The sequence below is a fragment of the Salmo salar genome, chromosome ssa04 (genome assembly GCF_905237065.1).
Source record: "Salmo salar chromosome ssa04, Ssal_v3.1, whole genome shotgun sequence".
Taxonomy (NCBI): domain Eukaryota; kingdom Metazoa; phylum Chordata; class Actinopteri; order Salmoniformes; family Salmonidae; genus Salmo; species Salmo salar.
In genome coordinates, this window is record NC_059445.1 from 6,665,545 (window position 1) to 6,690,432 (window position 24,888).

A 24,888-nucleotide genomic window follows, 5' to 3' on the forward strand; every position below is an offset into this window, starting at 1 on the left:
TAAACAAACAGATGTTATGGACCAGAGCTAGAGGGAAAACAAACAGATGTTATGGACCAGAGCTAGAGGTAAACAAACAGATGTTATGGACCAGAGCTAGAGGTAAACAAACAGATGCTATGGACCAGAGCTAGAGGGTAAACAAACAGATGCTATGGACCAGAGCTAGAGGTAAACAAACAGATGCTATGGACCAGAGCTAGAGGTAAACAAACAGATGCTATGGACCAGAGCTAGATGTAAACAAACAGATGCTATGGACCAGACCTAGAGGGTAAACAAACAGATGCTATGGACCAGAGCTAGAGGTAAACAAACAGATGTTATGGACCAGAGCTAGAGGGAAAACAAACAGATGTTATGGACCAGAGCTAGAGGGAAAACAAACAGATGTTATGGACCAGAGCTAGAGGTAAACAAACAGATGTTATGGACCAGAGCTAGAGGGTAAACAAACAGATGCTATGGACCAGAGCTAGAGGTAAACAAACAGATGCTATGGACCAGAGCTAGAGGTAAACAAACAGATGTTATGGACCAGAGCTAGAGGTAAACAAACAGATGCTATGGACCAGAGCTAGAGGGAAAACAAACAGAACTAAAACTAACGTAAACCTTTGTAACGTTAACCTGTTAGCTGTTAGTTCTGACAGCGGCTAGCAGACGAGACGACCTCTGACCTTGTCACAGCTCACAACACTCCTCTGGTCTGGTTGGACTGTTGTGAAGGCAGACAGAGGAACTGTATGTGTGTCTGAGAGCAGGATCTTTGAGGATAAGGACCTACAGCCACAGACAGACACACCACTGGGAGGAGCCAAGGCAATCCAATGAACTAATGAGAGCCTAAGTAGAGGATGATTGACACACTAAAGCCCCCGCCCCCTCTTTCCAGCCACTGCCAGTAATGTGTCTGATAAAGCGTCAGGCTTTTCCTGTGTCAGCCTGCACAACCAGGACACAACCTCAGTCAGTGACTCTGCATAAAACTGCCGTCTGGGACACCAGCCAACATGGAACATGCTGAGGCGTTCTCTCCAGCCGACAACATGGACTTTGGAAACCTGGCTTCAATCGGTGCAATTTAAACCAGTGATCCAGTTAGAACCAGTGAGCCAGTTAGAACCAGTGAGCCAGTTAGAACCAGTGAGCCAGTTAGAACCAGTGAACCAGTTAGAACCAGTGAGCCAGTTAGAACCAGTGAGCCAGTTAGAACCAGTGAACCAGTTAAAACCAGTGATCCAGTTAGAACCAGTGAGCCAGTTAGAACCAGTGAGCCAGTTAGAACCAGTGAGCCAGTTAGAACCAGTGAACCAGTTAAAACCAGTGATCCAGTTAGAACCAGTGAGCCAGTTTGATAAGTCTGAGCAAGTCAGATGAGTTGAACCAGTGAGCAGACAGAGAGAACTATGTGGTACTATAGAGACCAGAGAACTACGACGAACACTGTGTTCTGAGAGAGAAGACGACAGAGGCTTCCACTGTTGGCCCTTCTACAGGTAGAGAGTGTGTGTGTGTGTGTGTGTGTGTGTGTGTGTGTGTGTGTGTGTGTGTGTGTGTGTGTGTGTGCATAGTATGCATCTTGTGAGTACGTTTTCTCTTGTGCCCAGTGTATCTGGGTTAACAGTGTATTTGCTGTTACATAGCAATACTATGTAACAGAGTTTCAGGAGCAGTGCCCTCTCTGTGTGTGTACTGTGTGTACTGTGTGTACTGTGTGTGAGAACCTAGTGTTATAGTGCCAGATGTAATGAAAGAAAGGTTAAGGTTAAAACTGGCTTTTTAATCCTGCTGAGTTCCTAATGGAACCCTATTCCCTATTTACTGTAGTGCACTACCAGGGCCAGGGCTGGTCAAAGGTAGTGCACTATATAGGGAATAGTGTGCCGTTTGGGACACAGCTGTAGTAAACATGACAGACTCACCTGTATTCTCTAACAGGCTGTCAGTAGTTCTATTCAAGTTCTACTAGTTTGTGTTCATGGTCTACTAATTCTAGTCAATGCAGATCAACACAGTGAAGTGTGAAGTAAACTAGCTACAGGGGGGTTCACTGCCCTCATTTCTTTTAGTACTTCATGTTTTGGCGCTAGTCCCGCCTCATCTCGTCTTACTTTCCAAAAATACCCCTGGGGCTGAACGGGGGCACCGATGGTGTGGTCAGAAATTGAGGGACCCACCACTACTGCCGAGCTTCACCACCACCCCTCTGACCAGCAACACAAAAGTTGAAAGTGAAGCAGGAAGTAAGCGGAAGTGGCAGCAGAGAGCATGCTGGGATGTGGCGGCGGGGCCAAGCTGCGCCACAGTTTGACGGTGGCCTCGGGATTCGTTGAAAACCTGTGTTTCTCGGGGATAGCGTACGGCTGGGCGTCGCTGGTGTTCATCCTTAAGAACGACGGCTACTTCAGTGACCTCTGTGACATCACTGCCAACGCCACTGACCCCGGTGACATTATCACGTTGACAGGGGAGCATCCCCGTGATAAAATCATACAGTCAGGTGAGTCGTGAGCTTGCACACACACTTTCTCTCTCACACACACACACACACACACACACACACACAAGCTCTTTCTCACACACACACAAAAGCGACTGAAGCTCACAAAAGCTCTCTCCCCCATCCCTCCTGTCTCTCTGAGACACCAGTAGACAGGATGAGCAGTTCTCTCTGGTCTCTCCATCCATCTTTCCTTCTCGCCCTCTCTCCCATCCCAGCCCTCCATCTGTCTCTCTCTCTGTCTCAAAATGTAGTAGACAGGAGACAGGATGAACAGTTCTCTCTCTCCCCCATCCCTCCATCTCTCTCTCTCTCTCTCTCCCCATCCCTCCATCTCTCTCTCTGACTGTAGTGGCCTGGATGAACAGTTCTCTCTGGTCTTCATCATCCCTAATCTTTCTCCCCATCCCTCCATCTCTCTCTCTCTCAGACTGTAGTGGCCAGGATGAACAGTTCTCTCTGGTCTTCACCGTCGCCTCCTTCTCCATGAACTTCCTGCGTTTCCCTCTGGGCTTCCTGTTCGACCGCTTCGGCACCATGGTGACCAGGCTCCTGGCCACGTGAGAATGTTTTATAATTGTTAAAAAATATATATTGATACCCATCATTTATTTTTGTGAGTCAACTAACTGGTGAGTGTCGTCTTTGCAACAATGGCTTTGTCTGAAATAGCACCCTATTCTCTATAGTGTACTACTGTTGACCAGAGCCCTACGGTATGAGACCCGGTCTAAAGTAGTGCACTGGGACAGGGTGTGAAAGGAATTTCCAGGTGAACCTAAAGGAGAGCAGTCATTGATAAAAATCTATCAAAAATCTATCCGGTTTATTACAAGAATTCAGGGAGAACACCTCCAGAACAGAAGCAGAGAACATTTCTAATGTTAATCACACATCACCGAAGATTCTGGAAACACCAGCCTGAGAGGCTTGTAGGAATTCTCATCATCAGCTGCTACAGAATCAGAGTGTCACAGAGACACATTGTGTCTGGCGTCAAACTTGAACCACATTCAACACCAGCAGACATTTATACTGGCAGTTAAACAGGTCAAAGGTTGGAACGTCCCCACTGGGCACAGACGTCAGTTCAACGTCTAGTTTTGATTTATATTTGGTTGAGTTGTCAACTGACGTGAATTCAACGCTAAATCAGTGGAAATCATTGGATTTAAGTAAAACATATGAAATACCCTTACGTTGATGACTTTGCAAATACAATTCATTTTCCACGTTGATTCAACGTCAATTACATAGATTTTTTTGGCTTGAAATGATGTGGAAACAACATTGATTCAACCAGTTTTTGTCCAGTGGGTCAGTACCTAGTTCCAACTGATAATTATACAGTCGTGGCCAAAAGTTTTGAGAATGACACAAATATACATTTTCACAAAGTCTGCTGCCTCAGTTTGTATGATGGCAATTTGCATATACTCCAGAATGTTATAAAGAGTGATCAGAGGAATTGCAATTAATTGCAAAGTCCCTCTTTGCCATGCAAATGAACTGAATCCCCAAAAACATTTCCACTGCATTTCAGCCCTGCCACAAAAGGACCAGCTGACATCATGTCAGTGATTCTCTCGTTAACACAGGTGTGAGTGTTGATGACGACAAGGCTGGAGATCACTCTGTCATGCTGATTGAGTTCGAATAACAGACTGGAAGCTTCAAAAGGAGGCTGGTGCTTGGAATCATTGTTCTTCCTCTGTCAATCATGGTTAACTGCAAGGAAACACGTGCCGTCATCATTGCTTTGCACAAAAAGGGCTTCACAGGCAAAGATATTGCTGCCAGTAAGATTGCACCTAAATCAACCATTTATCAGATCATCAAGAACTTCAAGGAGAGCGGTTCAATTGTTGTGAAGAAGGCTTCAGGGCGCCCAAGAAAGTCCAGCAAGCGCCAGGACCGTCTCCTAAAGTTGATTCAGCTGCGGGATCGGGGCACCACCAGTACAGAGCTTGCTCGGGAATGGCAGCAGGCAGGTGTGAGTGCATCTGCATGCACAGTGAGGCAAAGACTTTTGGAGGATGGCCTGGTGTCAAGAAGGGCAGCAAAGAAGCCACTTCTCTCCAGGAAAAACATCAGGGACAGACTGATATTCTGCAAAAGGTACAGGGATTGGACTGCTGAGGACTGGGGTAAAGTCATTTTCTCTGATGAATCCCCTTTCCGATTGTTTGGGGCATCCGGAAAAAAGCTTGTCTGGAGAAGACAAGGTGAGCGCTACCATCAGTCCTGTGTCATGTCAACAGTAAAGCATCCTGAGACCATTCATGTGTGGGGTTGCTTCTCAGCCAAGGGAGTGGGCTCACTCACAATTTTTCCTAAGAACACAGCCATGAATAAATGGTACCAACACATCCTCCGAGAGCAACTTCTCCCAACCATCCAGGAACAGTTTGGTGACGAACAATGCCTTTTCCAGCATGATGGAGCACCTTGCCATAAGGCAAAACTGATAACTAAGTGGCTCGGGGAACAAAACATCGATATTTTGGGTCCACTCCCCAGACCTTAATCCCATTGAGAACTTGTGGTCAATCCTCAAGAGGCGGGTGAACAAACAAAACCCCACAAATTCTGACAAACTCCAAGCATTGATTATGCAAGAATGGGCTGCCATCAGTCAGGATGTGTCTCAGAAGTTAATTGACAGCATGCCAGGGCGGATTGCAGAGGTCTTGAAAAAGAAGGGTCAACACTGCAAATATTGACTCTTTGCATCAACTTCATGTAATTGTCAATAAAAGCCTTTGACACTTATGAAATGCTTGTAATTATACTTCAGTATTCCATAGTAACATCTGACAAAAATATCATATCAACAGTAAATTAAATACAATAAAATAATTACTCCAATAATTTCCCATTACAGGGTGTCATTTCAGATGCAGACAGTGTGTTTATAGATTTTTCAGCTGACAATGATGACAACGGTGATGGTATTTTCCACATTTTGTTACGTTACAGCCTTTCTCAAAAAATTGATTACATTGTTTTTCCCCTCATCAATCTACACACAATCCCCATAATGACAAAGCAAAAACAGGTTTTTAGACATTTTTGCTAATTTATTCAAAATAAAAAACTGATATCAGAACTTTTACTCAGTACTTTGGTGAAGCACCTTTGGCAGCGATTACAGCATTGAGTCTTCTTGGGTATGTCGCTACAAGCTTTGCACACCTGTATTTGGGGAGTTTCTCCCATTCTTCTCTGCAGATCCTCTCAAGCCCTGTCAGCTTGGATGTGGAGCGTTGCTGCATAGCTTTTTTCAGGTCTCTTCAAACATTTTCGATCAGATTAATGTCTGGGCCACTTCACAAGATTTAGACTTGTCCCAAAGCCACTCCTGCGTTGTCTTGGCTGTGTGCTTAGGGTCATTGTCCTGTTGCAAGGTGAACCTTCGCTCCAGTCTGAGGTCATGAGCACTCTGGAGCAGGTTTTCATCAAGGATCTCTCTGTACTTTCCTCCGTTCAGGTTTCCCCTCGATCCTGACTAGTCTCCCAGTCCCTGCCGCTGAAAAACATCCCCACGGCATGATGCTGCCACCACCATGCTTCACTGTAGGGATGGTGCCAGGTTTCGTCCAGACATGACGCTTGGCATTCAGGCCAACATTTTGATTCTCATGGTCTGAGAGTCTTTAGGTGCCTTTTCGCAAACTCCAAGCGGGCTGTCATGTGCCTTTTACTGAGGAGTGGTTTCCGTCTGGCCACTCTACCGTAAAGGACTGATTGGTGGAGTGCTGCAGAGATGATTGTCCTACTGGAAGATTCTCCCATCTCCACAGAGGAACTATAGAGCTCTGTCAGAGTGACCATTGGGTTCTTGGTTACCTCCCTGACCAAGGCCCTTCTCCCCCGATTGCTCAGTTTGGCCAGGCGTCCAACTCTTGGAAGAGTCTTGGTGGTTCCAAACTTCTTCTATTTAAGAATGAAGGAGGCCAATGTGTTCTTGGGGACTTTAATGCTGCAGAATTGTTTTGTACCCTTCCACAGATCTGTGCCTTGACACAATCCTGTCTCGGAGCTCTACGGACAATTCCTTCGACATCATGGCTTTTTGCTCTGACATGCACTGTCAACTGTGGGACCTTATATTGACAGGTGTGTGCCTTTCCAAATCATGTCCAGTCAATTGAATTTACCACAGGTGGACTGTAATCAAGTTGTAGAAACATCTTAAGGATGATCAATGGAAACAGGATGCACCTGAGCTCAATTACGAGTCTCGTAGAAAAGGGTCTGAATACTTATGTAAAAAGGGTATTTAAAAAAAACATTCCTAAAACCTGTTTTCACTTAATCATTATGGGGTATTGTGTGTAGATTTCTGAGGATTAAAAAAACTATATATTTTTAGAATAAGGCTGTGTGGATAAAGTCAAGGGGTCTGAATACTATCCGAAAGCACTGTATCTCTAAATCAATGTTATCATGACACCAAACCATCACAAAACTACCTATGCTCATACCCTCCCTCGCCCCTACCACCCTCCCTCCCTGCCTGCATCTTCTTTTCTAGATGTCTATACACCACGGGGACCTTGTTGATAACTGTCTCCAGTCCAGGTATTTTTATAACATATTGAAATGTCGGTTAGCGTGTCTAGACCTTTGGTCATTAATTGACGTTTTGTTTTTTATAGAGGAATTTGTGCTTTGTCCTCACCCCCCCCCCCCACCTCTCCCTCACACACACAGAGCAGTCAGCGTTGCTGTTTCCTGCCATCTCGTGCCTGATCACATCTGGAATGTTGTTCTACACAACCAACGCTCAGGTTGGTCTCTTTCAAAGCCACAGTCTGTCATTTCTATGTTGTGACATGCATTTGGTCAACCAATGGTCAACTAGTGGTCAACTAGTGGTCATCTCTGTACCTCTGTCTTCTTCAGGTGGGGAACCTGTTCGACAGCCACCGTTCCACGGTCATATCAGTCTATGCCGGGGCCTTCGACTCCTCCGCCGCTGTCTTCCTCATCGTCAAGGTAACACAGCATCTTCCTTATGACTATCATTATGACTATTCCTCAGTGTGGGACAGGTTTACTGAGGGTTTATATTGTTGAAAACCTCCTGACTTCCTGAAAATTCCTCAATGTGGGACAGGTTTACTGAGGGTTTGAACTGTTGAAAACCTGACTTCCTGAATATTCCTCAGTGTGGGACAGGTTTACTGAGGGTTTATACTGTTGAAAACCTCCTGACTTCCTGAATATTCCTTGATGTGGGACAGATTTAATGAGGGTTTGAACTGTTTAAAACCTTCTGACTTCCTGAATATTCTTCAATGTGGGACAGATTTCCTGAGTGTTTGAACTGTTGCACAGTCAGCACCTGCTGTTTTCAGAAGGGACTACAACTCAAATGTAGCATCTCTAGATGAAACATGAATCTAAACGGTCATTAATGATTTGCTTCTCCTTAATCTGTCCTTTGATTGACTGCTTTATGATTGAAGTAATCACTGATAATCACTGATAATCAAAAGCGGGAAAGTAAAGATTCATACATGCTGTATATAACCTCTCCCTCTTTCTTTCTCTCTCTCTCTCTCTCTCGCTGAAGTTTTTGTATGAAAGAGGGGTCTCTTTCCACTCCTCCTTCCTCGTTCTCTCCGTCTGCAGCGTCATCCACGTCTTCCGGACGTTCTTCCTCATGCCCAAGACCCACATCCCCTACCCACTCCCCGACAGATACGCTTACGGGTCAGAAGAACTATGACTCCCACGATGCATCACCACACCATACAACTAGACTAACAGTCACCATGGTGACCGACCACTGTGGAAGCCAAACAGGACTGTCATCGCCATGATTTTAAAGCGGTGACTCTGCCTCAGCTCTTTGTGACAGGGTGAGCTGCGGTGGTCGGCGTTGGAAGAGAGGGGGAGAGAGAGGAGAAAAGGAGGGAGGAGGAGAGAGAAAAGGAGATGTGAATGCAAAATATCAGAAGAATGCAGTGTTACAGAAGGCCGAGAGTGCCCCGCTGCAGTTGCAGGACAAAGCAGTACCTTCCAGACCCGATCAGCCTGAGAGAGGTAAGAAACCTGGTCATCCCAGTCAATTCAATTAAATATAAAGGGCTTAATTGGCATGAAATAGTCCTACATATTGTAAAAGTTAAAAAAGCACTGAGCAAGTGAGCATTGTCATTCACTCACAGACACCTCATACATCCACACAAGCATCATAGACTATTGCCCCAATCAACACCCAATCTCTGTCCTCCTCCCTTCCTGTCTCTCCCTCTCTCTGTCCTTCACCCCATTCCTTCTCTCTCTCTCTCTCTCTCAGTGGCCAGTTTTAGGAGTTGTGTCCTGTCCTGGTTCTTCCTGTGGCACCTGGTCTGGGTGGCTGTCATGCAGTTCTGTCACTTCCTGTTCATCGCCACGGTGAACCCCATGCTCAACCGGCTGGCCAACAGAGACCAGACCCTGGGTAAAAACTACCAAAAAAACACAAATACAACTATTTTTCTGCCTGTGTAGACTACTTCTCTAATTTAGAGAAGGTTATCAATGCTGTCTTTTCTCTCTATCTCTCTCTCTTCCTCCGTCTGTCTCTTGTTCTCTATCTCTACACCCACCTTGTCTCTCTCTCTTTCTCCCCCCCTTCTCTCTCTTTCTCCCCCTCTCTCTCTCTCTCTCTCTCTCTCTTTCAGTGAGTCAGTACACCAATGCCTTTGCCTTCACCCAGCTGTGTGGGGTCCTCTGTGGTCCCTGGAACGGCCTCATCATGGACAGACACAAGGGGAAGCCTCTGGCTCCAGGTGGGTGACATCATAGACGTTAAGGGCAGGTGACGGTGTGGGCATTAGAATCAGAATCACCTTTATTAACCAAGTACATTTACACATAGTCACAATGTTACCTGGTGATATGGTGCTGCTAGTGATAGACAACATTTAGAGACAGAATACAGACAACGAAGTTTAAACAAAGTTTACATACATTATATACATTATATTATAAACTGGGTGGTTCGAGCCCTGAATGCTGATTGGCTGACAGCCGTGGTATATCGGACCGTATTCTATGGGTATGACAAAACATGTATTTTTACTACTCTAATAACGTTGGTAACCAGTTTATAACAGCAATAAGGCACCTCAGGTTTGTGGTATATGGCCAATATACCACAGCTAAGGGCTGTATCCAGGCACTCCGCGTTGCCACGTGTATAAGAACAGCCCTTAGCCGTGGTATATTGGACATATATCTCAAACCCCCTCGGGCATTATTGCTTAATTAGGTATCGTTAGGTGGCCATTTTGTGAAGTAGTCTGGCCTGACTGCTGGCTGTGGATCTGCAGTTGCACATTGTGATAACTGTTGATTGGTTGATTAATTTATTGATTTAGATGGTGAATAAGTCCTGGAAAAGCGTACAGCTGTAGTTAAAGGTGAACTTTATTTAAACACAGTAGACCCAAGCAACAAGCAGTTGAAAAATGAAAGTCGTAAGTATCTCAATCAACCTTTCATCCTCACCTACCTCTTTCTGTCTTTCCCCTCCCTCACCTCCCTCCCCCCACCCTCCCTCTCCTACCTCCCTCCCTACCTCTCACCTCCCTCATTCTCTCTCACTCTCTCTTCCACCTCTCTTTGACACACTCTCGCTTCTCTCTCCCCCTCTTTCTCTCCCGAAAGGAGAGACGAAGCAAGAAGCCGACCTGCGCTCCTCCTCTCTCTCCCTCTTCCTCACCTCCCTCCAGTGCCTCCTCTTCTACGTCTGCTTCTCCTCTCCTCTCCTTCCTCTCCAGTACCTCACCTTCATCCTGCAGGTCCTCAACAGTGCCTTCATCTATGGTGGACACCAAGCCTTCCTCACCATCGCGTACGTTCATACTGTGTGTGTTTTGTCTCCTATCCTAAAGCCCCCCCCCATTTAACCCTACCACTATTACTACTATTGTTTTTACCATCGAGGACCACTTTGGAAATAAGCATTTTAATTAATACTTTCAAGTGATATCCTCTGGGTCCACATTGTGCAGTATGTCTGTTACCCAAAATAAATTCAATTCACTAAAAGAAAACTCCACTAGTCATCCATTTGTTTAATCCGTCTGTCTTCTTCTTCTTCTTCTTCTTCTTCTCTTCCTCTCCTCTTCCCACCAGGTTTCCCGGCTGCCATTTTGGTAAGTTGTCTGGTCTGATAACATCTCTGTCAGCTGTGGTTCTGCTGCTCCAGTTCCCTGTTCTACACCTCATCAGAGAGTTCCTGCATGGAGACCCTGTCTATGTGAGTCAGCCAGTCAACTTCTTTATCCTACAGAAAACAGTAAGGGCCTCATACCTGTGTAATGAACTTATATACCTTTGAGTGTTTACCAAGCCTCTCATCGGGTAACGGCTGTTGTTCTACGTATTTGGTGTATTCCAGAACTAGCACAACTGTTTCGACTAGTGAGGGGCTTGGTGATGACTAGATTGATGGAATCAGATGTGCTAGAACTGTAATACATTAAGTAAGTAGAATGGCTGGAGTACTGGAGAGGATGTTTGGGAAACAGACCACAGGCTCTGCATAAGGGGGGCTCAATCTTTGCGTTCTTCTTCCCACCTCTCCTCACCTCCAGGTGAACGTGGGTCTGACCTTCCTCACCCTCCTCACCTTCATCCACCCCTCCACGTCCACCTCCACTGCCACTCTCTAGCCAATCAGAGGAGGGCTAGGGCCAAACAGGAAGTGACAAACTCAGGGTCAAAGGTCACGTGGAACAGGCTGGTAGGGATGTGACGACAAACCAACAACAGCAGTGGTGCGTCTCAATAGTCTAAAGTCGCTTCCTCTCCTTGTCTCCTTTCCTTTGATAACATTGATCTGATAAAATTGGACAGGTGGAAAACAGGGACTGTGTCCCAAATAGTGCCCTATCCTCTACATAAGGCACTACTTTTGATGGGACCTGGTTAAAAGTAGTGCACTATATTAGGGAATAGGGTGCATTGGGGCACAGACAGGTGCCACTTGTTCGATGTAGGTGAAGGAGAGGAGACGAGGAGAGAAAGCATCTTTAGACAGTTGGAATGCATCCAGGACAATTGACACTGCATCATGGACAATGCCACTGACTGTTCAAGGCAGGGCAAAGAAGGACAGTGCCAAAGTGAAGACCTACTGTAATGTGTGTGTTAACCTGTCTGATTGTAATAAAGAATACAACTAAACTGTGAAACAACAAAGTCCAAAGTATAGTTTAATTGATAAGTTTGAATGGTCAAAATATCAATCACAATGGGTTATATATGTGGCTCCCAAGTGGCGCAGCGGTCTAAGGCACTGCATCTCAGTGCTAGAGGCGTCACTACAGACCCTGGTTTGATCCCGGGCTGTATCACAACCGGCCGTGATCGGGAGTCCCATAGGGCGATGCACAATTGACCCAGCGTCCTCTGGGTTAGGGGAGGGTTTGCCCGGGGTAGGCCGTCATTGTAAATAAGAATTTGTTCTTAACTGACTTGCCTAGTTGAATAAATACAATTAAAAAAATTAAAATAAAATATATATATTTTTAAATTGTATTTAACTTATTTATTTATAGGCCAGCCTGTAGAGCAGTTCTCAGCATGCGCCCCCAAATGGTTATGCAACTCTCTCATGTACTTACGGTAAATTGAATGAGACGTCATCACGTCATGTTGCATTGTTATTATTGTAGACACAGGAACAGGGATTTGTAAACCGCTATGATCTGGGGTTTAAACTACCCAACCAAGTGTCCACTTACAGGCCACAGTGTTTAAACATATTAAAAATCAACATCGTAATTTTTCCCTTTAAAGATTGCCATTATCAATATCTAGCTAGCTAGGCTATTCTAGCTAGAATGTCGGAGACCGTAATGTTTCAGACGCAGTTGTCGTCCATCATGGAAGCTCTATCCACCGCCGCCATGGCGGAGATAACCAAACTAGTGGACGAGTACTCCGCGTTTTTACGAGGGGAACTGTCACGGAAAAAACACGATAACGAAATCCTGATGAAAAAGCTGAAAGTAGTTGAAAACCGGCACCGGAAAAGGACATCTACGATTGAACACGTCGGGGACGGAGTTGGCACTGTGCTGCGCGAGAGACTTTGGAACGGGGGTTCCCTACCGCACCACACGCCCCGTACGTGTTTATATATTTCATTTTAAATGCTTGGTGCTTTTAAATCGACAGTCGAAAATGAAGTAATGTGGCCCCTTCTCTTTCCATGCAGAAACCAACAGAGAACAAAAGCCCGACCGAGTCTTTACGCAGCAGGGATGCAGCAGCGGGTGGAGTAATGGACCCGCGGCGCGGGTAGGACTAAGGACGGACGAGGTAGTGTAACCGCTACACATTACACTTTTTTGTTTTATCAGCAGTAAAATAGTTAATCGTTGGCATGGCATTGATATTATTTTCAGCTGAATTATATGGTATAATAATAAGGACTGATAAAACATTCTCTATAATAGGCTAGAATAGGATAAGTATAGGATAAAAGTATTAATGCATTTCACAGGCATACGTACAAGTAAGTGTATATGTAATTCGCCTCCCATTAACAATGCATTGATCACACTATCACCGTATGTCCCGTCTGTCCGTTCACAGACCACTGTAACAGACAGGACGGCTGAACCAGTTACCATCAAACAAGAGAGACTGGAGGAGGACGGCCCAGGGGAATGTGGTGCTCCAAATGAACTGAGGATGAACGGTGAGAGAGACAAACCACGTTTCCATCCACAGTTTTTATACAAGGAAAGTCATACCGAACATTTTTTTTATCACGACAGCTGTGATAGAAACAGGAAGTTTCGGTACAATTTTCTAAATGCCAACAGATCATTTGTTCATTCGACACGGTGGGACCTTTTTGTCTGTAAAATGAATTATGCGAGAAATGGAGATTGAAACGCCTCTATGCGCAAATATTGATATTATAACCGTCATTATCGAGGTAAACTTTGGAGTCATGTGATATGGTATGGAAACCTGGCTACTGAGAGAGAAGGAAAGAACTTAAATGAAGGGAGGGAGGCTAAGTTCAAATATCCAGCCAGCAAAATGCAATATTACATGATGGTGGTGGTGGTGATGATGATGATGGTGGTGATGATGATGATGATGACATTGCCTTCTGTTCTCTATTCTGTGTTGTCCCCTCTCCTGCATGTAAGCTCCTGAGCATTCCACCACTTCACTGGTCGCCCGGCAACCGCATCCCACTGATCAGAGCCGTTTTGAGGAGGACTGGGGGTTCCAGAGTACCACACCAGGGGGTAGAGATGAACTCACTGACTCTATGGAACACAACTTAGAAGTGGAACATAGAACTATGGAACACCTAGAACTGGAATATAGAACTATAGAACACTTAGAACTGGAACATGGAACTCTGGAACATGACCTCAGTAGCAGCTCTCACTGCCTGGACCAGGACCAGCCTGTAGTAGTGGAGGAGATCCGCCTCAAGAGGGAGCCAGAGAGCCCATGTCCAGACCTCAACCCACTACCGGGAGGAGAACCAGGCCTGGAGGTCGACCAGGGGGATCTGGGCCAAACGTACCCCGAGTATGCAGCACTGAACCTGGGGTACGGTGGCTACACAGACACCTCTGGTCTATTTTTCACCTACTCGTCAGAAAACCAACTACAAGAACACACTTCCTCCTCGACAACGACCACAGACGATTACGCATCGTTCCCGGGGAAACACTCCGTCACCGTCATACCTGGTCACCATGGAGACCAAAGAGGAAATGGTGGGACTGTCAGAACTCGAGCTCCCCTCAGTAAAGAGAAGGAGGGGAGGTTCGTCTGCAAACATTGTGGGAAGGGTTTCCCCTACATCAGCTGCCTTAAGCGGCATGCCCTCAACCACACGAGAGAGAGGACGCATCACTGCTCCGTGTGTGGGCGGAGCTTCATCAGACCCAGTCACCTGAGGAGGCATGAACTGCTGCACACGGGGGTCCGACCCTTCGCCTGCGCACTATGTGGACGCCACTTCTCCCATGGCGCACACCTCCGAGCTCACATGAAGACACACACGTGATGGAAGTGCCCTGTGTGTGTGTGTGTGTGTGTGTGTGTGTGTGTGTGTGTGACGTAATTGATGTGTGTGTGTGACGTAATTGACTTCTTGTTTTACATATGATCTAAAGTTTTATGTGGAAAGACTTGGACCAGTTTTAAAAAGGGTGATTCCACATAAATTCAAGAGTTCAATACATACAGTAGACATCTGTTCTGTGGATTGGCCTTTATTGTCGCCTGCTGTGTTGCTAGGCAGTTTCTGAGTAAAATGCTGATGGTTGAGATGGCTGCTTTCATTGGTCAAGTTACTTTTTCATTCCAGAAGATGTATTTTATTATTGCTGTCAAATCATATTCCAAGTTTGTATTTCCATTTTACAATTAATTACATTATCATCAGAAATCCCACACAGCTGTCAGTAGCTAGGCCTACTTTTAGAGTATATATTTAAGTAATAAGGCCTGAGGGGGTGTGGTATATGGCCAAGGCTAAGGGCTGTTCTTAAGCACAACACAACATGGAGTGTCTGGACACAGCCCTTAGCCGTGGTATATTGGTCATATACTACAAACCCCCGAGGTGCCTTATTGCTATTATAAACTGGTTACAAGTGTAATTAGAACAGGAAAAATACATGTTTTGTCATACCCCTGGTATATATCTGATATACCATGGGGTATGATATACCATTAGCACTCAGGGCTCTACCACCCAGTTTATAATTAGATATAAGCAACTGGAGACAACTCACCACTCAGATATATTTTGGTCCATGACCATGGTTCCAACATGGCCATTTAGCCTAGTCCCCAATGCCTGGCCAACGTTTGCGTCGCGTGCAGGTGGAAAGACAGACCGCGAATGGACAGGCACATCGCGGCGCCTGCGCGTAGTCTCTGTTTAGCGTTCCACCACAAATCAACAAGAGGATCGACATTAAACTAAGTGGGATCATTAAACAAGGTGAGTGGCTGGTATATAGGCTAATATCTGAATGTATAGGCTATGGCATAGTTTTCATAGCGTACGATTTATGATTATTGCTGCATGGTTGGACTGTGGCCAGTGTAAATATTGTCATAAAAGTTGCTCTACCATAGCCATACATGTTTTTATTGTTTTATGACAGCACGGTGTCGTACACTGGCCAACGTCCCGCTATAACCGAACTATTTTACTGTCTATTTTGAGGCGTTTTGGCACCATACTACAGATTGCGCGCAAAGAAAACACAGTAATGCAATGACCGCATGGCAGATTAGTCTGTAGCTAATCTAATGTGGATTACCGTTATAGGGCGAGTGTACTGTATCTGTTGTAGTCTTCCGCACTGCAATGTAGGCAACAGCTCAGTACGCATTCTCATACCATTAGCGGATTTATTACGCATTAGACCGTAGCCATAGTCCCTAGGCTGTATTATTCCGATTTCCGACCTTGTATTATAATGATTTATCCTTAAAGTGTTTGATGGGCACTATGTATGATTATTAATTGTTACTGCATTATTACACCTGACACGTGTTGTGATGCCTCTTCACTTGTATATTTTAGGGGGAAGATGAACAATAGCCTCTCTCTCAAAGCAGATGACAGGATCATTTATGAAATGGCAACAAAGGAATGAACAAAAGTCATGAGTTACACACTGAAGAAAAGAGAGGGAAATAAACACAAAGTAGAACAAAAGGAAGGGCTGAAAGGAGAGGAAGTTAGAAAGAAAGAGGAAGAGAAACACATCTGCAGACAGAGGGGCTATTTGAGCAATCATTCATCAGTTTCCACTGCAGGTTGAGAAACGTCCACACTCCTCCTGGGTTTAACCACTAGGCCTACTATTATGACAACTCATGTTGGTGTGCTATGAACTCAAATGCTACTGCTATTATTTCTACTATGGCCACCACTACCACTTCAAGTCTTAGGTGTTTGAACCCTGTCATAAAACGTGTTATCTCTAACAGCCATTGATTGAAAAGAAGGGGAGTTAACCAGTATATTTTCTGATAAGTGCAGTTTGAATTGGAATGCCACACCTTATCTCTCCCACCCAGCACTTCTTTCTAGTGATACAGATACTTTTCAGCCAGTCGCTCTCAAACACTCAAAGCAAGTATCAAGAGGGATATTAAGGAAAGAGGGAGAGAGCGAGGGAGAGAAAGAGCGAGGCAGAGAAAGAGTGAGGGAGGGCGTATAGAAAAGTCAGAGGTTAGAAAAGGGGTCTCTTTGAATACAGTCACCCATTAACCTCACATTAATAAGACAACAAGAACAGTCCTTTGAGTGACAGTTAAACAGGCAGCCAGCCAGAGTCAGAGCAGGGAGTCAGTCAGCCAGGTAGGTAGCTATCAGTCGGTCAGCCAGCAAGCCAGTCAGAGCAAGTACTCAGTCAGCCAGGCAGGTAGCTAGTCAGCCAGTCAGGCAGTCAGTCCGTTAATCAGCGAGGATGCTGGGATGCGAGGGGGGAGGGGTGGGGTTGCGCTACAGGCTGACCCTGGCCACAGGACTGGTGGAGTGTCTGTGTTTCGCCGGCGTGGTCTTCGGCTGGGCATCGCTGGTCTTCGTCCTGAAGACAGACGGATACTTCACTGACCTCTGTGTCAATCTGACTACTGGACCCAACAGTACAGTGGAAACAGGTGAGTAGTTCAATGCTATTCAGTTCAATATGACATAGAATAGAATAGTATAGATTGGAATAGAATATGAAGCACATCTGAGGAGTTCATACTAGAAAACTGAAGGACCTGGATCTCTACTTCTATCTTTCTCCCCCTCTCTATCTCTCTCTGTATTCCTCTCTTTCTGTATTCATCTCTCTCTCTGCCCCATCCCCCCTCCCCACGCTCTCTCCCCCCCACGCTATCTCTCCTCATCCATCCATCCATCTCTCTCTGACTGTAGTGGACAGGTTGAACAGTTCTCCCTGGTCTTCATCATCCCTAATCTCTCTCCCCATCCCTCTCTCTCCTCTCTCTCTTTTCCCCATCCCTCCATCTCTCTCTCTCAGACTGTAGTGGACAGGATGAACAGTTCTCCCTGGTCTTCATCATCCCTAATCTCTCTCCCATCCCTCCATCTCTCTCTCTCTCTCGCTCTCCCATCCCTCCATCTCTCAGACTGTAGTGGACAGGATGAACAGTTCTCCCTGGTCTTCACCGTCACCTCCTTTATGAACAACTTCCTCACGCTTCCCAACGGATTCATCTTCGACCGCTTCGGCACCATGGCAACGAGGCTTCTGGGAATGTGAGTCTTTTTTCAACTACAGAAATCCAGGCTTCATTGCTAAGGCCCAGAATTTTTCCTGCCCTGGTCAGGTAAGGATGGTGATATACCCATATACAATGTGATATATGGCATATCCATTGCAAATAATTCTTACAATGTCAACATTTAAAGAATATAACTAGGTCCTGACCTCTGACCAGTATTTCCAGGACATCCGCAGAGTCTATTTACACATAGTCAATTAATTACAATTCTTTAGTACGTTTATGCCTAGATGAGAGAGAGAGAGAGAGAGAGAGAGAGAGAGAGAGAGAGAGAGAGAGTGTCACTGAGTCAAAAGGGGGTGGGAAGGTGAGGGTCCATTCCTGGTTTACTCAGTCATTGTTTTTGTAGAATGTGTATGCATATTTTAATCTAAGTTCTACAGGTTTATTGAGGTTGTCTTCTGACCCACTGAGAAATGTGTCACCGACTAAAGTTTAACAGACCGTAACCCACTGTGTGGCACCTCTTTATCTATCTGCTCTGTGTTTCCCTCAGATGTCTCTACACCACTGGTACACTGATGGTTGCCTTCTCCAGTTCAGGTATACATAGACTCTACAGTAGAACGGCTGTTATTCAATCAGAACAGCTCTTGATATTTGTGTATTTGATAAATGAACAAAGACAATCAATCAAATGTATTTATAAAGCCCTATTTACATCAGCAGATGTCACAAAGGGCTTGTAAGGAAACCCAGCCTAAAACCCCGAACAGCAAGCAATGCAGATGTAGAAGCACGGTGGCTAGGAAAAACTCCCTAGAAAGGCAGGAACCTAGGAAGAAACCTAGAGAGGAACCAGGCTCTGGCTGTTCCCGGTGGAAATTAGAAGAGTACATGGCCATTAAGGCCAGATCGTTCTTCAAGATGTTCGAACGTTCATAGATGACCAGCAGGATCAAATAATAATCACAGTGTCTATAGAGGGTGCAACAGGTCAGCACCTCAGGAGTAAATGTCAGTTGGCTTTTCATAGCCGAGCATTCAGAGGTCGAGAGAGAGGGTTGAAACAGCAGGTCCAGGATAAGGTAGCACGTTAGGCAGACCAGCAGAAACTGGAGCAGCAGTACGACCAGGTGGACTGGGGACGGGGACCCTGCAAAAGCATTAGGAAGAGCACATTCCTAGTGTAGGATGTTGGATGAGTAGAGATTGAACTTGGCCTATGCTGTCTCTGTGTCTCTCTCCCTCTCTCTAATAGCTCTGTCCATGCTGCTGTTCCCAGCCCTGTCCTTCATCGCAGTGGGAGGTATATTGTTCCTCATCACAAACATACAGGTACAGCAGCATGCCATGACTCCTCAGTTTCAACACAGTTCCAGACAGTACAAACAGTATTCATTACATCTGTGTAACAGGTGTGTCACACACTATTTTGTCTGACACATAAAACTGATATTTATTCAGTAAATACTGTATTTCTACTGTATACTATATGGATACTGTATTTCTACTGTATACTATATGGATACTGTATTTATACTGTATACTGTATTTATACTGTATACTAAATGGATACTGTATATCTATTGTGTACTATATGGATACTGTATTTCTACTGTGTACTATATGGATACTATATTTCTACTGTATACTAAATGGATACTGTATTTCTACTGTGTACTATATGGATACAGTATACTAAATGGATACTGTATTTCTACTGTATACTAAATGGATACTGTATTTATACTGTGTACTATATGGATACTGTATTTATACTGTGTACTATATGGATACTGTATTTCTACTGTGTACTATATGGATGGATGTATTCTTCTTGGACGAATGTCCACACTTGTTGAACTGTTGTTCGCTACTATAGGTTGGGAACTTGTTTGGCTCCCATCGTTCCACCATCATCACTCTCTATAATGGAGCCTTCGACTCTTCCTCCGCTGTCTTCCTCATCATCAAGGTATCACAGAACTCACACATACTGTAGCCTACAGGACAGAGGCCTCTGAGAGAAAAATGTTCTGCTTGTCAGGTTACTAGATAACTGCCTTAAAAAGGCCAAGTGTATAAAACAGATGAATTTGATTATATATTGTAGATATATCCCATATAATGATTATATTTGTATATATTGTAGATATCCCATATATTGATTATTATTTGTATTATATGTAGTCATGGTCGTCTAATAGCTATCCATTGGTGGCTCTGCTTATCCATCTCTCCCTCCCTCCGTGCGTCTTTCCCTCCGTCTCAGGTGATGCATGAAGGAGGGGTCTCCCTCCGCTCCTCCTTCCTCATTCTCTCCGTCTGCAGTGTCATCCACCTCCTCAGGACGTTCTTCCTCATGCCCAACACCCACATTCCCTACCCACTCCCCGAGGGCTTCACCTATGGGTGAGAACTACATCCAACTCCCACCCACACCACCTACCCACTCCCTGAGGGCTTCACCTACGGGTCAGAACTACAACTCCCACACATACGACAGTATTAATCTGACCAGGCCCTATGATACATCATTCCATAGTATGTATGGGGGTTGTAGTTGTCACCTGAGAGAACTACAACTCGCCTGGGGGTTTTCCAGACCATGGAGTGTTTCCTTGTCAGATTACTTGGGCAGGAAAAAGTCCTGTACATGTTCATAGATAAATGCAAAACGAAATTAAATCATTAATAATTATTTTTGTTTGGCATTTAACAAATGGTATTGATTTGTTAGGTTTGTCTCAATGACAAAACATATTTGATGATACCCTGATGCCTCCTTTTCAACAGCGTAAGCCCTGGAAAGTCCAACAGCTACAACGTCGAGGAGTCTGAGAAGACGCGAGAGACGGGGAGGACACCGGAGGGGGAGGGGCCAGCTGAGACCGACGACATGCCCCTACAGCCTGATGATGGGCAGCAGTCGGAAGACTCCGGGAAAGGTGTCGTTTGGCCAACTACAATCTTTAATCTGGCTGGGGAATGGAAGGTGCATTTTGTTGACTCAAATGTTTTTCCTCTCTCTCGCTCGCTCTCTCACACACACACACACACACACACACACACACACTCTCAGTGGCCAGTTTCAGGAGCTGTGTGCAGTCGGGGTTCTTCCTGTGGCATCTGGTGTGGCTGTCTGTCATGCAGCTGAGACACTACCTCTTCATCGGAACACTGAACCCCATGCTCAACCGGCTGGCCGACAACGACTCAGCCCTGGGTAAACCACACGCATGCACACACACCAAAGCATAGGATCACTGAATGAATCTAAATACTCTCTCTCCCCTTCTCTCTCTCTCTCTCTTTCAGTGAGTCAGTACACCAATGCCTTTGCCTTCACCCAGCTGTGTGGGGTCCTCTGTGCTCCCTGGAACGGCCTCATCATGGACAGACACAAGGGGAAGCCTCTGGCTCCAGGTGAGTGACATGGCTCTAGCTTAGTAACAACAGGATGGTGTTCAATAGAGCACAAAGTAGCAAAATGTTAAGCAATTAAAGACAAAAATGGGTATCCTTATTTGTTAAGGTAGTAGGCCTACCTTCTGTTTCAGTCTAGAATATATATGTTTTAATCCTATTTCATGCCTAATGAGCATGGCCATGTTTCTGGTGTGTGTGTGTCCATCATCATCATCCTCACCCAACCTTTCTCTCACCTCCTCCCTCTATAGGAGAAACAGATAAGGAGGCAGACCTGCGCTCCTCCTCTCTCTCCCTCTTCCTCACCTCCCTCCAGTGCCTCCTCTTCTCCATCTGCGCCTCCTCTCCTCTCCTCCCTCTCCAGTACCTCACCTTCATCCTGCAGGTCCTCAACCGCTCCTTCCTCTACGGAGGCAACGCAGCCTTCGTCAGCATCGCGTGAGTGAAAGAGGGATAAAGAGACAGATATTGGGGGCAGAGTGGCAGATTAATAGTGAGATCTGACAGGAAGGAAATAAAAAGGTCGATTATAGAAGGAACAAGGGACTCAAAAAATAAATAGACTTGACATTTTAAAATGTGAAAATACAGTTCAAAGACTAAAGTTTACAATAAAGGAAGGTGACTGAGTGCTACTCATTCATACTTCCCTCAGTTGATGCCTGGCTCTCCTTTCTTTTCTCCTCCCTGCCCTCTCTCACCAGTTTTCCTGGGGTCCACTTTGGGAAGCTGTATGGTTTGGTGATGTCTCTGTCTGCCGTGGTGTCACTGCTGCAGTACCCCTGTTTCGCCCTGGTCAAAGGAGCTCTAGGTGGAGACCCCTTCTATGTGAGTGGGTCATACGAACATACGCTCACTAGATGACTAACCTCCCCAGGCTCAGTTTCTATCGCGAGAGAGCCGGCAGGGTGGACGAGATTAGTAGATGTACTGTACTTGCCAAAAAGTAAATATTGAAATGTCTTTGTTGAACCTCACAGCTCATAACATAATAACCGTGTAACTTGCAGTTGGCCTACTTTGCAGACATGTAAGGTTAAGGCTGCTCTCTCAAAAGGGCTGGCTTTGTCGTCTTTCCTCCTCAGGTGAACATCGCTCTGACTCTCCTCACTTTGCTGGCCTTCATCCATCCAATCAACATCTTCTACCACTGCAGGAAACTGACCAATCAGAGGGAGGATATGGCCGGCGGTGCTGCCATCACATTGGCTGAGGCCAAAATGTAGGGGACATTACATGAGGGTCCTGAGCCAAGGGAAACAGGAATTGTCTTATTTCTAATTGTTTAAAGGGAATATGTAAAATAATAAAAAGCTTTTTTCTACTTATGTTTTACAGTAATCCCATATATTCCATCAGTATGTTTTGTTGGATAGTTGTCAATAAAAATGATTATCCATTATTGTGTCCTGATTTAAGCGTAATAGGTCATGGCAGAGTACGTCACGCCGGAAGTTGTCATTGAAAACAAACTGGTTTCCGGTCAAATTGAGTCACGCAGTCCAAAACAAACCAGTTGGCGATCACATATCAATTTAGCCTGATAAAGATTGGTATAAAAAGGTTTGTGTCTCGTGTAGGCAGAGTTGAAACTGCCGAGGTACACCCAATATCCCGAGTTTCACAACAGCTTTAGAAATGAAGGAAACCACGTTTAACTACAATATTATTCCGAGACGAACGGTAGATGAAGTAATCGTCTGATGCGATCTAGTTTTACACAACTTCAGAAACAACAACTCATCTTTACATATGTCAACAGAGGAAGTCGTGGCTTTATTTCTGTCCATCTCGGAAGTGCCGTTGGCTCATTGTATGGGTTCTCTGCAAAAAACGTTAATGGCGGAGAGCCAAGCTGTCGAAAAGTCAGGTCGCCGACGTTATTCTTACCGTGAAAGGTCCAGTACCGAGAACGGAGAGAGCAGAGTACTCCAGTTAGCGGCGGAAAAAGCTGAAAATGAAGATGTCAGTTTCGACAACGATGGCACAGACACAGGTAGTTCATTCCACACACACTGAATCAATATAACATACAAATTATTGTCCAATATGTGTGTAGCTTACTGCTGTATAATTGATTGCAATCTAACACACAGTAGAGGTCATTTGATCAAGTTTGGGGGTTAATTTATGAAATGTAGCCCATAACAAGTCAGGAGATAAAAATCGGTTCAAGTTATTGCCAATGTTGACGCTTGCCTTACTTCCAACAACAACAGGTCACATGTAGACCACAGTGATACCAAAGCAGACCCAGATCCGTCATACTGTGGCAGTGGATCAAGCTTCCACCACACCCCTCCACACATGCAGCCTGTGGCCATATGTTCAGGACAGGAGGATGATGCCTGCACGTGTCCACACTGGAGAGAAGCCTTACTCCTGCTCCGACTGTAACAAGACCTTCCACAGACAGGTAGGTACTGGGTAGACGTAGCAAAACGTGCTTTCAGCTTGTGGCAAGAGTGAGTTCTTTGGAACTAGCTACTCTGAGTGCCAACCTACACATTCTGTTTTTATTTGGCCGACAGGAATCTAACACAAACTACTACACCAAGGGGGGAGGCCTCTGCCTGCCCGCGCACCTTCTTCCGTTCCAACGGACGCAAGCAACACATGCTCACCCACCAAGAGGACAGGCCCAAGCCGTACATGTGCTCGCACTGAGGCAAATACTTCTCCAACGCCACGGCGGTCGCCGCACACGTGAGAGCAGCCATTTCCGTGCCCGTACTGTGAGAAGACGTTTGCGACCGCCAGTGTGATGAAGGCGCACGCCCTGTGCCACCTGAGTGAGCAACCTCGCCCGTGTACCCAGTGTGAGAAGAACTTCAGAACAGTGCATGATCTGAGTCTTCAGCTGGTGACAAGGCCCTTCCTGTGTGAGAAGTGTCCCAACGCCTTCAGGACAGCCAGGATTCTGCATAACCACAAGGTCAGTAAAGTTAACAGGACTGGTCCCTGGTTTTGCTGTCAGTATACATGTAGGTAGGAAACACTGTTCATAAGGGTTTGGGGAAGTGTAGGAGAGATGCAGACTCCTGTAATTACTCTTCACAATACTACACAAAGGTATACTAGAGATCTGCTTTGAGAATGGTTGTTTTTTAAATTAAAATATTACCGTATAAAAGGACTGCCATTGAGAATGAGCTTAGCTAAATGGGCGGCCTAAAAAAAACTAACATTGTTCCCTGTATTTGGTCCACCACATGGAGGACTGTGACCACGCCTGTAAGGACTAGAACAAGACCTTCAAGACACCCCCATCACCTGTGAGGACTGCAACAAGACACCCCCATCACCTGTGAGGACTGCAACAAGACACCCCCATCACCTGTGAGGACTGCAACAAGACACCCCCATCACCTGTGAGGACTGCAACAAGACACCCCCATCACCTGTGAGGACTGCAACAAGACACCCCCATCACCTGTGAGGACTGCAACAAGACACCCCCATCACCTGTGAGGACTGCAACAAGACACCCCCATCACCTGTGAGGACTGCAACAAGACACCCCCATCACCTGTGAGGACTGCAACAAGACACCCCCATCACCTGAAGCTCCACTCGGAGGACACGCCCTACGTCTGTCCCGACCGCCTCACCCTCCACTGCCGTACCCACGTTGCAGAGCCCAAGTCCAGGAAGACGCGCCACGAGTGTTCCATGTGCCTGCGGGCGTTCACCAAGGAGAGACA

General features: G+C 45.6%; 2 protein-coding genes and 1 pseudogene across 4 annotated transcripts; all 3 read left to right on the forward strand.

Moving 5' to 3' along the window:
* Positions 1-1,533: 1,533 nt before the first annotated feature.
* On the forward strand, positions 1,534-11,865 carry LOC123742404 (solute carrier family 43 member 3-like; annotated as a pseudogene).
* Positions 11,866-12,152: 287 nt separating this feature from the next.
* On the forward strand, positions 12,153-14,818 carry LOC106610535 (zinc finger and SCAN domain-containing protein 12-like). The gene is made up of 4 exons (XM_014209923.2): positions 12,153-12,637; positions 12,729-12,832; positions 13,109-13,214; positions 13,678-14,818. Exons 1-4 carry the CDS (start codon positions 12,352-12,354, stop codon positions 14,553-14,555), a joined length of 1,374 nt encoding a protein of 457 aa, XP_014065398.2. The 5' UTR covers positions 12,153-12,351; the 3' UTR covers positions 14,556-14,818.
* Positions 14,819-15,189: 371 nt separating this feature from the next.
* Positions 15,190-22,584, forward strand: LOC106597059 (solute carrier family 43 member 3). Of its 3 annotated transcripts, none has more exons than XM_045716385.1 (13): positions 15,190-15,500; positions 16,092-17,176; positions 17,555-17,786; positions 18,309-18,355; positions 19,014-19,090; positions 19,638-19,730; positions 20,028-20,167; positions 20,552-20,703; positions 20,838-20,981; positions 21,074-21,181; positions 21,436-21,622; positions 21,889-22,012; positions 22,270-22,584. In XM_045716385.1, exons 2-13 carry the CDS (start codon positions 16,984-16,986, stop codon positions 22,408-22,410), a joined length of 1,638 nt encoding a protein of 545 aa, XP_045572341.1. In that variant the 5' UTR covers positions 15,190-15,500; positions 16,092-16,983; the 3' UTR covers positions 22,411-22,584. The 3 variants fall into 3 exon arrangements, with proteins under 3 accessions (XP_045572341.1, XP_045572342.1, XP_045572343.1); XM_045716386.1 differs by having other exon boundaries at positions 15,205-15,500; positions 17,657-17,786; XM_045716387.1 differs by having other exon boundaries at positions 15,209-15,500; positions 17,548-17,786.
* The last annotated feature ends 2,304 nt before the right edge of the window (positions 22,585-24,888 follow it).